The following is a 17,789-nucleotide window of genomic DNA, read 5'->3' on the forward strand; positions in this document are numbered from 1 at the left end:
ATAATTACTGCATCCTTTGTTGTTTACGTGCATTCGTTTGTTTGTGTATGTGTGTAAGAGCTTTGTCAAATGCACGTGGTTGCCAATACATTGGAATATTATACAATATCCCGGATGGGGATTCTCGAAACTTCCCTGTTTAGAGGAGCTATAAATACGAGCGAGTAGGAGGCCTATCAGTCCAATATTGAAATGCGACTTGTTAACATTGATTGGTAAAGAGGTAAAGTAAAGCTGTGTGCTAAATAGATTGTGTATAGAGGAGGATTTATAAATACGAGCGAGTAGAAGGCCAGGCAGTTTAGTATTGAAATGCGACTTGTAAGTCGTGTGTAAATTCAATAAAACCTTGCAGGATTCGTCATCTGAACGAACGCTCGTATTGCTTGCTATGATTCACTTCCGCAAATAAAATAGCATCTTTAAGGGATTAAGCTAAATCCAAATTACATAATAATATCGGATATATTTTGAAATTATCCTGACCACTGAGAACCGTAAATGTCAAATTACAACTGATTTGCCTGATAATTAAGGACCGAAACCACCAAAATACCGAAAATCAGCCCCCATACAAGGCTATAGCAAAACATTTATAGGTTTTTTTATTTGTAAAAATTTATTAAATATTTATTTGTGTGAACCCACTTCTTATTTTTTTCATATAATTTATTTACCATCCTCGTTAAAATGTTTTTATCCGACTGTCATTTTGTCTGGCGCGGCCGGCTTTTGACCATGTATGTACTCGTATGTGGATGCATACAACTTTTTTGTTTGTTGTACAATTGTTGCTTATTCAATTAGGAAAGTTCAACTAATTATTTAACGTTTTGCTTTTCTGGCAGTGTGTGTGTGAGTGCGCGCATCTCTGTGTGTGTGTTTGAGCGTATATCTGCCTCTATAGCCGTCTTTATTGACAATTACTGCAAAACAAGTACAATTTGTTTGTTTAATTTGTCTCCATGCATATAATTACACAAATTGAAAGTCTCATTGCAAAAAGATTCTCAACTGGCCTTTTTATTTATTTTTTGGAAATGAAAAAGAAACTCAAACCTCAGAAAATATGTGAGATTTTTTTTTCTGTTTTGAAAATAAAAACTTGAATATTTATTATTATTTAACACTCATTAAGTACCCACCCAAAGGAGGATTTCCATAGAGTAATTGCGTAGAAATAAGGACCTGAAACTTTAAATAATCTCATCAGAACAATTCGATAATTTTTGGTTAATTTTTATTTGTACCAATGAAAACATTTCACATGTAAAGCAATGTTTGTTATTACAGCATTCATTTTTTCCCAAACCCCATGTAAACACATCATTGAGTGTTCGGAATACCTCATTGAACCATGGTGGTGGTGGTGGTGATGGTGTAAACAAAACAATGGAAGCAAAAGTTTATTGTTTTTCTTTGCTGCTTTCGTTCATTTGGATGTTGATCAAAGGTCGACGGTGCTTTGCTGGAACAAGCTATGGAATGAGGGAGAGCCCTCAGCCGAAGCCCTCTTAAAACAATTAACAAATTCTATTTTTAACAAGTGCTTGGTCTATTTTATGTTCACACACAAATCTTAAGGGATTTTTGACGGCCTTCAGATGCGGCTGTTGATTATGAAATTCCTGCCAGGCATCGTACATTTGTGCTCGATTATGATCTTGAAAAATTGACTCATTTCCCGACTTTTATGGGCATTTTTCAAAAATACACTTCAAGGGCCTGTAGCCCCCTGATGGAAGACAGCCGGTGGCTGACTATGCAGCAACAATAAACAGAAAATAATTACAACAAATGTTTGAGCGGAATTGGAACATTTTCATGTGATTTATGACTATGGAAGTGGCTTGCGTTGTATTTTTATGTATTTTGAATTGTGTGTGACACCTCTTTTAAAAAAAGAGAGGGGGAATGTTGTGTGTGTGGTAAGATAACAAGTGCCGTCTATTTATTAAAGTTCAGGTTTATATACATACATTGTAAAGACAGGGTGTTACAAATAATCTTATAATTATATAGGTACGTGACTACACTACATCTCCCTTTTTTTATAATTCAGTTTTAATTCCAAAAACTTGTTTTAATTACATGTTAAAAAGTTCATAAAGTTTTTCAAAATATGTATTTCATAAAGTGCAAGAATATGTAATTATTGTACTTAAAGATTAAGCCTTGAAGGCGGTTTAACATTTCTGCCAGCTCGAGTTGTATAAACATTATTTTCTAAATTAGATCTTTGAACTGGGTTATAATTTTCAATATCATTTCTATCATTAGGTGATTGCTGTATATTGTTTGTTTCATTTTCAAAATCATTATCTGGTGGTGTTGAAATTTCATTTCTAACCCGTATGTGCTCTTCATTTCTTCTATACCTTCTGCCCTCTTCATCCCTAACAACATAAGATCTTGGTTCGTTTGAGCTCTCAGTGATTTCTGCAGGGTACCAAAATGACGAAGGATTTCTTTTAAACATTACTTTATCGCCAATATTCACGTTTTTATATTTCTTCGCAGTTTTGTTAAAACGATCAGTACTTTTATAGGTAAAATTATTCAAATCTCGAATATATTCCTGCTTATTTATGAGAAGGGGCTCTAATTTAGATGTAAGTATAGGAAGATTAGTACGCAATTTTCTGGACATCAATACTTCGGACGGACTAGGTAATTTTCCTTTGGGTGTAGTCCTATAATGCAAAAGGGACAAATACGGATCATCATTTGTTTCTGAAGACTTTTTTAAAATATTTTTCATTATTTGTATTGATCTTTCAGCGAGTCCGTTTGACCTCGGCATATAAGGACTAGATGTGTTATGTATTATACCCCAGGATGAACAAAAATTTTTAAACTCTTTTGAGTTGAATGGTGGTCCATTATCGCTTATCAAATACTGTGGTATACCATGTCGGGCAAAAATAGATTTAAGGCTAACAATAACCTGTGAGCTGCTGTAGCCTGTATTTAATAATGAGACCTCAAAATATTTAGAAAAATAATCTACTATCAATAAATATGTTTTACCTCCATATTCAAATAAATCACATCCCAATTTAAACCATGGAATATCAATTATGTCATGAGACATCATTTCATTTTTTGATTGTGAATTTTGAAACTTTAAACAAATTTCACAATTTGAAACAAGGTTGAAAATATCTGTGTTTATATTCGGCCAATAAACAGTCTCTTTCGCAAGATTTTGAGTACGTTGAATTCCCATATGACTAACATGTATGCGACTCAAAATTTCTTTTCTTAATAATTTGGGAATTAGAATTCTATCTTCCATTAGAATTACTTCCTCAATTACAGACAAATTATGACGAATTTTAAAATATGGCACTAAATTAGGTTCAATTTTATTTTTGTGTTTGGGCCATCCATTTAAAATATAATTAATTAGTTTCTGACATACTTCATCTGATTTTGTATGGTTTGCAATTTCATTTGCATTAGAAAAAGGAATATCAATATATGATTTTATTAAATCAATATGTAATGACGCCTCGTTATCAATTTCATCTAAAACAGTTTCTTTAAGAGCATTCCTCGACAATGTATCTGCAACGTATAGGTATTTTCCTGGTTTGTATCTTACATCAAAATCATAACACTGTAACCGTAACATGAATCTCTGAAGCCTAGCTGGGATTTTGTATAACGGTTTATTAAAAATAGAGACTAATGGCTTATGGTCTGTTTCGACAATTACTTGTTTCATACCATATACAAATTGATGAAAACGAGTGCAACCAAATAAAATTGCAAACAATTCCTTTTCTATCTGTGCGTACCTTGTTTGTGCCTCGGTAAGAGACGCGGAAGCATACGCAATCGGACGACGGTCATGAAGTATAGCAGCACCAACTGCATTCTTTGAAGCATCCACTGTTAAAGTCAAGGTTTTTAATGGATTAAAATATGTTAAAAGTGGAGCTTGTGTCAAAGCACATTTTAATTTTTTGAATTCATCATCATGATTTTTATTCCAATGCCATTCTATATCTTTCTTCAATAGCTCTCTCAAATGTTTGTTGTTGTCAGACAAATTTGGAATATATGAGCCAAAATAATTAATCATTCCTAAAAATCTTTGAAGTTCTGTTTTATTATTGGGACTAGACATATCGACAATTGCTTTAATTTTTTCTTCATCTGCCTTGACACCGTTTTTGTTAAAAATATGACCTATAAATTTGACTTCTTCTACAAAAAATTTTGACTTTTCTTTATTGAACTTGACTCCTACTTCTTTAGCTTTTTCAAGAACTGCCTCAAGTATTTTATCATGTTCTTCCTTTGTTTTGGCATAAATTAGGAAATCGTCAATATAAATAATCAAACCACCAATACCACTGAAAAGTTTTATCATCTCTCCATGAAACATTTCTGGAGCAGCGTTAATACCAAAAGGTAAACGAAGAAATCTATAACGACCAAATGGAGTGTTAAACGTACATAATTTTGACGACTCCTCGTCTAATGGTAACATCCAAAAACCACTGTTTGCATCTAAAACACTGAAAAATTTACAACCACTCAATTGGGCTTTACAAAATTCAATATCTGGAAAAGGAAAATGTGGCCTTAATATAGCCTTATTTAGACTCCTCGGGTCTAAACACAATCTTAATTTTCCATTCGACTTTCTAACTAAAACGATCGAGTTTACCCATTCTGTTGGTTCTTCTACAAATTTTATGACTTTCAAATTTTCCATTCTTTTTAATTCATTTTTTAAATCGGTATGTAAAGAAAATGGCACTTTTCTAGGCGGATCTATAACCGGCTCAACATCAGGGTTGACTACAAGTTTACATTTAGTATTGACTTCGCCTAAACCTTCAAAAATGTTTTGATATCTCTTTAAAATGTCACCACAAGACACAGCATTCACCTTTTTAATTAAAGACATTTGTTCTGCTAACTGTAGACCTATAATATTTTTACATGGCAAGTCTAATACAAAAAATGTTGCATTGTAATTGTGTAGATCATACTTAAATTCAATTTCTACTTTACCAACTACCGGCATGTCTTCTCCATTGAAAGCTACAATGTGCGCTCTTGTAGTTTTAATACGGTCCACCAACTTCAAATTCTCGGCTGTCATCAAAGAGAGAATATTTGCTTGCGCTCCTGTGTCGACTTGTAGTATAACAGATTTGTTGCCAATACATACTGAGATGTTCCATTCTCCTTTGTTTCCCTTAGTGTGAGATAGAGTACCAACAAAAAGTTCTTCTGGTTCATCTTCTTCATTTGCTTCTATCTTCTTCACGAATTTCGCCGTTATTCCACTTGACCGTTGTTGTTGTTGACGATGGTGACTTTGCTGTTGACTTTGTTGAGGATGTTGTTGTTGCTTTCTGCTATAGCACATCTTTGCAAAGTGGCCTCTTCTTTTACATGTATGACATATCACATTTTCTGCAGGGCATTTATTACGGTGTTTTTGTCCACATTTGGTACAGTTTTTCTGCTGACTATGCTTATATGATTTTTTGTTCACCCAATTAACCTGGATATCTTCCTCAGCCTTTTTTAAATGTTGTACATTTTCTCGCGCCAAAATCATACTTTTTGCTATGCCAATTGCCTTGTCCAATTGAATATCTCCTTCACTTAACAACCTTTCTTTGATATTCTGATGTTCTCCAGGAAGACCACAAACAAAAATATCTTTGACAAGGTCATCTCTCAGGGACTCAAACTCACATGTCAAACTAAGGTTTTTCAAGGCAGTGACATATGAATCCAGCGATTCACCTTCTTGTTGTTTTCTGGAGAAGAAGTTGTGACGCTCCATTGCAATATTTTTCTTTGGAACAAAATAGTTTTGCCACTTTTTCACGAGATCATCATATTTTATGGAATCAATATCAATGTTGAAGGAATTGAATGTTGTTAAGCTTTCTGGACCCATGTAATGCAAAAGTAATGCGACTTTCCTCTGGTCACTCAGCTTTTCCAAATCTGACGCACGAAGATATATTTTAAATTGGTTATACCAGTGATCCCATGTGACAGACATATTTGTACTCTTTAAATCTATTGGTTTTATTACAGCTGTGACTGGAACATGCTGCTGGGCAGTGGACGACGTTCCTGCTAACGAGTGTTCTGGGGCCATTTCACAAATTATTTACTGCACCGACCTTATTTATTTTGCGACTTTTTTCTTTATTTAGACTGGACTTTTATTTATTTTTTATGCAATACTTTTATTTGCATTTAATTGACTGTCTTTTTATTTTAATTTTTTGACTTGACACTTTACTTCCACTTCCACTTTTTTAATTAGCGGCATTTAACACCTGACACCATGTTGTGTGTGTGGTAAGATAACAAGTGCCGTCTATTTATTAAAGTTCAGGTTTATATACATACATTGTAAAGACAGGGTGTTACAAATAATCTTATAATTATATAGGTACGTGACTACACTACAGGGAAGTGGAGAAATACTGAAGAAAAGTTGGGTGTTTTCCGATGCAGTTTCTGTTTTGAAAATGGAAATGTTTGTTTTTGTCTATAAGGCAATATTGTATCGCAATGCAGGTCTGATAATTTGTATGGATATTTTTACCTTTAGCGGCTTTTTATTTTTGAAAATATTTTTTTTCACACATCACTGCATTAGAATTAGTTTATCATTGCGCAAAGCAAACAATGTCATAATTTTCTTGCTCTCCTCCTGTTCGAGAATCGTTCACTCACTCACTCACTCGTATTTATAATTACTGGCCCCTTTGTTGTTTACATGTGTATGAGTAGTTAAATTCTCGCTAGATTTATTTGCTCAGTCAAACACTTTGTTGCCAACATAAAAATATTAAAAATTAACAAAAAATTAACTAATTTTCACAACAACCAGTAAAACAGTATTAGACTGTTTAGCCAGCCAATGATCGATTATTCTAATATATTTAGACTTCTGTTATGATTATTCAATTTTTTGACGAGTAGGTTCTGAAAGAATGGATCAATATTGCCCATTTCGTGTCAGACTTAAATAAATGTGATATAAATATTGCGACCTGCTAGGTTCGGACTCTTTTGGTTAATTCCTTAACTATATATAAGGTATGCTTATTTCACTTTCTTTGCGCGTTTTGTTTTTTAAATCGTGAACCCTATGTGAGGGAGGTACTAAAAGAAGTCGTCCGATCTATACCATCTATATAAGAGATCTTCTGTTGATGGAAATATTGAGATGTACAAAGTCTGAATGGAATCGGATGTTATTTTTACGTTTTATGAGCTTCATAGATATTCAAAAATTTTGACCCTTTGTGGGGGAGGTACTTGAAGGAGTAGACCGAGATTATTCAACCTAACATAGCCCTAATGCAAAAAATAGAATTAGCAAAATTGGATCAAAATCGGATCATCCTTTCTCTCTCTGTGCAGCAAAATATTTTCTTTGAAAATGTTGATATTTTGGGGGGAGGTACCAGAAGGAGTGGACCGATATTGCCTATCTCCAAACTCGTTTGACAATAATATTACGATGTACCAAGTTTGAATCAAATCGAATACTCCTTTCGATAGTTATCGTACGCACCAGCCAGATAGATGGACGGATGAATATTGCTAGATCGACTCCAAATGTCCAATAAGACCTAGGGTCTAAAACCGTTATTTCGATGTTGGCCGTATCAAATGATTTATACCTTCTCTAGCCATATGGCTGAGGGTATAGTTAAAAATGTGACTTAAGTCTTATGGGAGGGTACCGTTAGATGGAATCTATTCGTTATCTTCAAACTGCAGACAAAAAGACAGCTCTGCACAAAATCCTAGCTTCCTATCATCAATAGTTTATACTCTACCGAGATTACAACCAACGGTCATGTATGGCTAAAACGATTATTTCAATAGGATAACAACGGATTATATATAAAAAGTATAAAAAAGATTGGTTCAACTTTTGATGCTCTCCACCATGAGTGCATCCATTTCGAATAAGGTAATATTACGATACGCTTTAAAAGCCACAAGATACGGGATATATGAGAACGTGCGTCAAATATGACCCATATTCAAACTTTATTTGCCTGACATGTGTACAAAATTTCAGCTTCCTTTCTAAAGTGCTTTAAAAAATCCAGATGGAGGCTAGATAGCATCAGAATTGTATTTCAACCAAAAATATTTTATGAAAACGTAAAGGAATATTTCCATAAATTACAGAGGGAAAAACAAACTTCAAACTTCCCTTCCATATAATGTATGGTGGAGGTTATGAAAGTCAATGACCATCAAAACGTATACTTCACGTATACGTTATATTAATTATACGTTTTCGAAAATTTTCTTTCATAAGTTTCTACCCATCTACCTGTGCAAATAATTTTGAAATCATTTTTCCACAAATTTTGATAAATGATTTGACCAAAATGATTAAATAAGACAAATGAATACCCATTTCAAGTTATCTGCCTCAATTAATTTGCTAATGAAGACAATAATGACCAATTAATATTTTTAACAAAATAACGTTTTGTAAAGCAGCCACAAAAAACCTCATTTTTAACTCTTCCTTGAGAAAACGGAAAACTGGCATGCCTAGTTGTGTTGTCATGACAACAGCAATAACAATAAACTGACCTCATCAATCCACATCCAATGCTGGCCTCTATTTGTCCAAATGCCGTTGGTAAAAATAAATTCCCCATCGGCATTTCTGCGCCAAAATTAGTGGGCTTAGTTGAGAGTTAGTTTCATGTTGTTACTCCATTTCATTCTGTTTTACTTTTTAATTCTTCTTTCGCTTTTAATTATTTGCTTTGTTTGTTTTGAAGAGCTGGTTAATTGTGTTGTGTTTGTGATATAAACAGTTAAATTTACCAAACAAACACTTGGTGCCGCCAGCCAGTTGGCTTAGTTTGTTCTTCAACCAACAACGAAAGAGAGAGAGAGAGTGAGATTAAACTCTTTGAGTACCAAAGAGAGTACATTTACGAATAAGAGTTGTGTGAGAAAAAGTGTTTTTGTTTTAATATTATTTAGTATTTTATGTTTTGTTTTTTTTTTCTTCTTCTATTCTTGTTCCTCTTCTTAGCTGTTTTTGGGCTACTAACTCTAACAAGTGACATCATCACCATGGCGCGTATCCGACTGTTGTTGTCGACACGGTGTCGCAATTAAGAAAAAAAAACTGCTCTCACACACAAATACACGCACAGCTAATACTTTGACATACATCTATAGATATAATATTCGTAGTATGGCTGTATGTTATGTATGAAACGTTGTACAATGTTTTTATACGATGTCTGATTATGCCTACCCGACGTCGAAGGCGACGACGGCGACGGCGGCATTCATAACGATGACACACTGCCAGTTAAACAGACAGTCGTATGGATGTATGTACATATGTGGATATCATACATTTCCATAAAGAATCACAAACAACAGTTCTATCCATAATATTGGTGTTCTAAGATGTACGATGTACATTTGTACGTGGGAATGTTCTTCTCATATGTTCGTAGGTATGTGGATATTAAACAAGCAGTCATATATAATAAACACAGCACACACACACACATGCATACATAGTCGAATTTGAAAACAGAGAAAAGAAAATATTTTTATTTTGCAATGACTGCAATGACAGAGAATTTAAGATTTTAAAAAGAAAGTGAAAGCGGCATGGGAGAACTTAAAAGACAGGTACATATATTTAGATTCAGATTATCAAATTTAGATTAAACACAATCATTTCGGTATCTGATTAACACCAATAATCTATTTTTATACCCTTCACCTTGGAAAGAAGGGTATATTTACATTGTCATTGCATTTGTAACACCCCAATATTTTCGACGTAGACCCCATACAGAATATATACTCATAATCAGCACAAAATTCTAAGTCGATTTAACGTTGTCTGTCTATGCAGCCCAAAATTATTTGACGTAGAGCCTAAAACTTTGGCAGAACAATTTGTATTGTGTCTAGGATGGTTGGTATTTAAAATGAGATATATCGGTCCACGTTTTGGTATAGCAGCCATATAACGGTACCTCCCCATATTCGGTATTTTGATGATTTTTGACGTATTTTTCCACGATTTGTCTAAAAAATGATATGGTTTGTAATGGGTTTTAGTTCTGGTGGCGGAATATTGTATATACAGGTCGGCGTTTTCGTATAGCCCCCATATAACGGTACCTTCCGATATTGGGTATTTTGTTGATTTTTACCATTTGGTATTTGTAATGGGTCCTAGTTTTTGTGTGCAGAACACGTTTTTGTATAGCCCCATATAACGGTACCTCCCGATATTCGGTATTTTGATGATTTTAGCCACATTTTTCCACGGATTTATCCAATATTTCGTATTTGTAATGGGTTCTAGCTGCTGTGACAGAACATAGTATATATAGGTTCACGTTTTTGTATAGCTCCACATAATGGTACCTCCGGATATTCATTATTTTGATGATTCTTGCCACATTTCTCCACAGATTTGTCTAAAAATTGGTATTTGTAGGTCATAATGGGTTCTAGCTCCGGTGGCGAAACATTGTATGTATAGGTTTTTGTATAGCCCCCATATAACGATACCTCCCGATATTCAGTATTTTGATTATTTTTGCCACATGTTTTCATGGATTGGTCTAAAAATTGGTATTTGTAGTTCATAATGAGTTCTTGCTCTGGTGGCAGAACATTGAATATTTAGGTCCACGTTTTGACATAGCGCACATATAACGATATCCACCGAAATTCGGTATTGGTTTCAAATATGGTATTTAAGAAGATTTGGTAGATGACAATCCTTGAAGTATAAGCTTGTCTATACAGGTTCCCGTTTGGGTCTGGCCCCCATATAACGGCCTCACCCACTTTATGGTTTTTTGAGACACGTTTGAATTCAGACACGTTTATATAAAAATGTTTTCTTTATTCAAAGTTGGAGGTTATTAAAAGTTCGGGCCGGCGGAACTTAATGGTTTTTACTTATTTTTCTCTTAATTTCCTTTTTTCCATACCTTCAACAAAATACTGAATGCCAAACGATGTCAATGTTCTATACCTTGATTTGATTGTCACAACTGTGCTGTAAAATACACGATCTAATGTTACGTACAATCCATCGGACAATTAAATTTTCATAAAATTGCTACTTATTTGCTTATTTGTTATTTCCCATAAATTCGTTGTATCCCATTTAGAATCTACGGCCAACCAAAGATCCAATATCCATATAAATATTTCGTTGCAAACACCTGTCTCAAATACCCAACATGGTGTCGAGTATTATATAGCCTGTACTGGGCTCTACAGTGATTAATTCATTATTGACACCATTCGTGGTATGTGATAGTACTACGGAAAAGTCAGGTGAAAATGTACTATGTACACACAAGTACATTTTACAACATTTCCATTGTATTTGATAATTTCCAGCAGTTTTACGACTTGTTAACCACTCGAGCTTTGCATGTTAAAAACTTATGTTCTCTATCGAGCACCTCCCAAAAGATGAGTCATCACTTGACGACAGAAAAAAAACGTTGACGAACATTTTGGGCAAAATAGTCACATTCATGCCTGTCATTGCTTCAGAATAATACTGATTAAAGAAGACGAGCAGGTCAATAATTTTCAAAACATTTATTCATTCATTAATTCCCAGAGAGTGAGAGAATAAACACACCATACGAATGGATCCAGCAGTTCAACAACAACAACACAAAACTGTTTCCCTATCTCTCTAACATTTTTGTTTCGGTGTTTTGTTCAAAAATTCGAAATTGTTATTTGGCAAAGAAAAAAAAATCAAATGTTTATGATTGCATAATCGTTATCGGTGTAGCTGTGTCTCCCTCTCTGTATGAGTGTGTTATTTTCTTTCACACTGCTTTGCTTTGCTTTACTGTTCTGTTAAAGCCAGACGCGTCATACGTCATGGCTTAATGGAGGCTCCACGAGAAATTAAAATAACCGCACAAATGTAGTGAACTAACGCCGGGTCGGCCAAGCGACGGTTCATCGTTCAACAACAACAACAACCAATATACAAAGTGGTTCGACGACGTGTATTTCGCTTAGACCTTTCTCATCATTCGTGTTGTAGAGTAGGAAGGGGCCAAGCTCAAATCGGGGAAAACTAGAACAAAAAAACCTTACGTTTGTTGTTATTCCTCGGCGTTACTGTCATTAGGTGTTGGTTGGGGTATCATTGACTATGACCGACTTTGTTATCATCGGCGAATGAATGACTGACGGAATGAATGTTACAAACGACATAGAGCCAGTCAACAGCAGTACATACCATCCAACAATAACAACAACAAAAGTCTATCGAAAAAAAGCCCACCAAGTCAATTTAATTTCCAGAATTATAGTTGTTGTTTTTTTTTCGAAATCTATCCAATTATAGACGTCTACATGTGTGCGTTTCCAATATAGTAAACGCTGTAACATAGTTGTAAAGGGGTGTGGGTATCGAACCTGTGGCATTGAAAATACAAACAAAATGATTAGCTTCTTCTGCCTTGCCTGCCTGCCAACCAGTCAACCATCAGCGTCATTTGAATCAAATTTACCGTATAACCCTTTTTCTGTTTTATGTAATCTACCGTTAGAATTATGTTCATAAAAATATAAACATAAAATTTCTATTCACAGTGGGTAGTGGAAATTAGAGGAAGAAATAAACGGGGGAGGGGGTAAACCTGTTACAAAAGCAATTTTAGACTCAATGTTATGAAAATTCTTGACATGTCATCATTGGGAAGTATTTTTGAGAAATTTCTTTTTGAAAAACTTGAAAAACAAACAAAAAACTTGATTAGAAAACAACGTTAAATTGGCCGGGCTAACTTCTTTATAACCTCCGCCATGTGAAAACTCGACTTGGACCGACTTGGAATGGGCCAAAACACGGCAGAGCAACATTCGGGCAGCGTGTGACGGTTTCATTGGCCGTTTGAAGTTATCTAAAAACTTATTTGAACTTATTCATTCAATAAAATTTAAAAAAAAAAAAATTAAAAATTATGGCGTTTGACTTTGTTGTAGTTTTTTTTATCACATCCTGTATTTATACTGAAAATTTTTTGAGTGTAGTTAATCTACCCATAAAGAAACAATAAGTAAAAAACATTAAGTTCGGCAGGATCGAACTTTTAATACCCTCCACCATTGGGTACAGAAAACCTTTTTATATAAAAGTATCTGAATTCAAATGTGTTCCACTTTAAACAACTTAACCAGTAAGAACGTTTGGATAATGCTGTCAAACTTTTTCAAAAAACCATGGGGGCAATACCAAAACGGGATCCTCCATAGACAATTTTATACTTCAAACATTGTCATCTACCAAATCTTCTTAAATACCAAATTTGAAACAACTTCGTGGGTAAATGTGACTAGGATTATCAAAATGCAAAATATCGGTGGGTATCGATATATGTGTGCTATAGGAAAACGTGGACCTAATTATCCAATGTTTAGCCACCGGAGCTAGAACCCATTATGAACTACAAATAAAATTGTTTAGACAAATCCGTGGAAAAATGTGGCAAAAAAACATTAAAATACCGAATATCGGGAGGTACCGTTATATGGGGGCTATACAAAAACGTGGACCTATACATACAATGTTTCGCCACCGAAGCTGGAACCCGTTATGATCTACAAATACTAATTTTTGGACAAATTCGTGAAAAAATGTGGCAAAAATCATAAAAATACCGAATATCGGGAGGTACTGTTATATGACGGCTATACCAAAACGTGGACAGGGTGAGATAAAAAAACTGCAACCAACTTCAGACCGCTGTCATTTCTAAGCCACTCGTCCGACAAATGTCAAAATTATTCCAGTGACAGCTCATTATATTGTTTACAAGCGTACATTTTTGTGAATTTGGTGTGAATTTTGCAGAAAAAAAGTTATTCGTGATGGAATTCAAGCGTGAAAGTGTGATTTCTTTATATTTGGCTGAAAAACCACAAGTGGCTATCGTTGGAGCACTCCAGCATTTAAATGTGAATAAATCTTTTGTGTCTCGTATCATCGCTCGTAACCGTGATACTGGTGGTGTAGTCCGACGTCAAGGAAGTGGACGGAAAAAACAGCAACATCAGTGGAAGAGGTTCGAAAAGTATTGAAGCGACTTGATCAAAACCCGCGTCGCAGTGGCCGAAAAATGGCTCGTGAGCTGAACATATCGCAATATTCCATTCGGCAAATATTGAAAAATGAGCTCGGGTAAATCCATGGAAATTCAAAAAAGTTCAAGAACATATACCACAACGGAAAGAAATTAGACTCAAAAGAGCTAAAAAGTTGCTTCGCTCGGCCGAAAGTGGTAAACTGACGAATTTGGTTTTCTCCGATGAGAAAACATTCGTTGTCCTGCAGTTTGTAAACAAACAAAATTATCGTGTTTACTTGCCAAAGAGGTCAGCTGAAAATGTGAACCTTCGGTTGGCCACCAGAACTCAAGCGCCGGCCATGGTGATGGTGGGGGACGCCTTAACAGCCGATGGTCGTCCCCGCTCCTATTAATCGATCATGGCATCAGAATAAATGCCGAATATTATCGCAAAAATATTCTGGAGGGTGTATTAAAGCCTTGGGCACACAAACATTTTGGCCGCAGACCTTGGACATTCCAACAACACTCAGCACGCGCCACCCAAGAATGGTTACAAAATGAAGTTCCTCTCTTCATTTCCAGCGCACAAAGACCACCAAAATCCCCGTATACCAATCCGTTGGACTATTGTATCTGGAGTATTTTGGAAAGCAAGGTTGGCACTAAATAATACCAAAGTGTCGATCACCTCTAGGAAGCACTTCGCCGGGAATGGGCCAAAATACCGTAGAGTAACATTCGGGCAGCTTGTGACGGTTTCGTTGGCCGTTTGAAGGCCATAATTCGTGCCAAAGGTGACCAATTCGAACAAATCTAAACTTATTCTAAAATTTGATCCTATTTCCGACATTTTTTGCTTTCATTCAATAAAATTAAAAAAAAAAAAATAAATAAATAAAAACTATGCCGTTTGACTTTGTTGCAGTTTTCTTCTCACCCTGTACTTATTATACCCTCCTGCGAAAACAGACTTTCGATTCATATGTATTTCTGGTTCTGCTAATACATTAGTCTGATAGGCCTCCACAAAATAAATTAGAGTCACTCGTAAACTTTGTATTACCTATAGTATTGCTTTATTTTCTGTCATTATTTTGTAAACTATATTTATCTCATCTTTATACATATTACGAATTATATTTTTATTATTTATATTACTTTATTAAAAAAAACAACTCGAGCTTGACTTTCAACAAGATGACCATGAAATATTTTATTAACATACCTATAATACATATTTAGTTGCACATTTCAAATACATTCGAAACAGAATGCAAAAATAAATAAATGTAACATTGGTGTGAAAAAAACACTTTCTACATCATGAACAGATCAATTACCAATGAGGTGATACTGTCTTGATTGAAAGGTTTTGAAAAGTGTAATTGAATACACAATAGAGGCTTCGCCTTTAAAAGAAAGTCATTGCCCACACTTTGTTAAGAAAGATGTCGAAAAAGGAAAATATGCCCAAGGTAAGATTCCTCAGTTTCAAAAAAAAGGGAAGAGAGTACATCCAAATTTCCCAGTGAAAATGAAAAATAACATTGAGAGGAAGATAATAATTGACTTCGAAATTTACTTAAACTGAAAGAGAGCACCCATTTCTTGAGCATTTTTCGCATACGCGTTGTTGATTCTCTCGTTTTTTTATCTAATCAGCAATCTGTTTTTTATCACCATCTTTGTGCAGTTTCAACTGCAGTGCTAACAAAAAACGACGACAGTAGGAGCTAGCAAAACGTCAGAATTCTAAGAAAACAATAAATGGACAATTATCTTTATACTAAACAACAACAAGTAAACATGCCGGTAGATTCTCGCCAAGACAGACTTTCAATAACATCAACCATGAGGAAAATAAAACTCAAGTTTCGGGCGAGTTCTACTTATTACTGCAAATATCAGTGCATTTAATAAGATAATGTAGCTTAAGCCTTCAAAATATCGAAAAGCAGCACAGTTAACTTTTCAAATATGCTAAACAACAAAATGTAACCTAAATTATTAATTGCAGACAATTTTTGTTTCAAAATTCTTAAAATCGAACTTTACCGCTCTATGGAACGATGAAATGGTCGAAATTGCAATTTTATGGCAAAAAGTACAAGAAAAAGGACCCGAAATCCCGAATTTTTAAATTGCAATCAATGCATCCAATTTGAGCTGATATTACCCTTTTTAGGCACAATAAAAGTGAAATCGGGTGAAGATGTATATGGTAGCTAAATATTCAGCAGTTATTTCTATGATGTATCTGATAGTTGGCACCAAATATCGTTGTTGTGGAGAGTATTTTTCGGGTGTAAAATACAAAATCGGATAAAACGTCTTAACCGATTTTCTTCCAGCCTAAATTCGTTCGTATATATTAACCGTTTGATGCAGAATAAACTTGAAATCGGGTAAAAACATATATGGGTGCTATGTCCATATCTGAAGGGATCTTGATTAAATTTATCAAAAGTATTTCTGGGATGTATTTGATATATATCTTCGAGTATGGATGTGGAGGAGAAATTGAACAAATCGGGTGAATAATATAAAGAGTTAGAGAAAAAAACTGCAACAAATCAAATTTTAGAATAAGTTTAGATTTGTTCGAATTGGTCACCTTTGGTACGAATTATGGCCTTCAAACGGCTAATGAAACCGTCACACTCTGCCCGAATGTTGCTCTGTGGTATTTTGACCCATTCCCGACGAAGCGATTGCTTCAGGTGATCGACACTCCAGACAGAATAGTCCAACGGATTGGTATCCGGAGATTTTGGAGGACATTGGGTGCTGGAAATGAAGCGAGGAATCTCATTTTGTAATCATTCTTGGGTGGCGCGTGCTGAGTCCTGTTGGATGTCTAAGGTCTGCGGCCAAAATGTTTGCGTGTCCAAGGTTTTAATGCACCCTCCAAAATATTTTCGTGATAATATTCGGCATTTATTCTGATGGCACGGTCGATTAATACAAGCGGAGAGCGGCGCTTGAGTTCTGGTGGCCAACCGAAGGTGCACGTTTCAGCTGACCTCTTTGGCAAATAAACACGATCATTTAGTTTGTTTACAAACAGCTATACAACGAATGTTTTCTCATCGGAGAAAACCAAATTCGGCAGTTTACCACTTTCGGCCAACCGAAGCAACTCTTTAGCTCTTTTGAGTCTACTTTCTTTCTGTTGCGGTGTAAGTTCTTGCACTTTTTGGAATTTCAATGGCTTTACCCGAGCTCATTTTTCAATATTTGCTTGGACCAAACAAACGATTTGTGTAAAAGTTTATCTTGATCCGGAAATTAATGCGACCTGTACTTTGTTTACATCGACAGACGGACGGATGGACGGACATGCATAAATCGACTCAGAATGTGATTCTATGCAGATCATCAAAAGAAACGATGGGTCTAACTCGCTTTCTTCTCTATGTTACAAACAAATGCATAAATACATAATACTCTGACCACAGCAAAGACATAGAAGTGTAAAGATAGGACAAGACAGAGTCAAGATGTGGTAACCCTGTGAAAATACCTCTGTTGTTACGATATCATAACAACATCGTTACCAATGTTAACTGATTTAAACCGCTAAGGCAATGTGCAAATTTTCGGAAAGGTCCATGGAATAGAATTTTGAAACAAAAATTTTGGATTTTTCAA

At 35.0% G+C, this 17,789-nt stretch overlaps 2 protein-coding genes across 8 annotated transcripts in view; both read right to left on the bottom strand.

Annotated features, from left to right (window-relative positions):
• LOC101894154 (actin-binding LIM protein 2) overlaps positions 1–17,789 on the bottom strand; it is a 48,510-nt gene that overhangs the window by 16,922 nt on the left and 13,799 nt on the right. The window lies entirely within an intron of this gene.
• LOC131803743 (uncharacterized protein K02A2.6-like) lies at positions 1,922–6,454 on the bottom strand. The gene has a single exon (XM_059125387.1). It carries the CDS (start codon positions 6,140–6,142, stop codon positions 2,162–2,164), a length of 3,981 nt encoding a protein of 1,326 aa, XP_058981370.1. The 5' UTR covers positions 6,143–6,454; the 3' UTR covers positions 1,922–2,161.

This window comes from Musca domestica, unplaced genomic scaffold, assembly GCF_030504385.1.
Source record: "Musca domestica strain aabys unplaced genomic scaffold, Musca_domestica.polishedcontigs.V.1.1 33, whole genome shotgun sequence".
NCBI classification, from domain to species: domain Eukaryota; kingdom Metazoa; phylum Arthropoda; class Insecta; order Diptera; family Muscidae; genus Musca; species Musca domestica.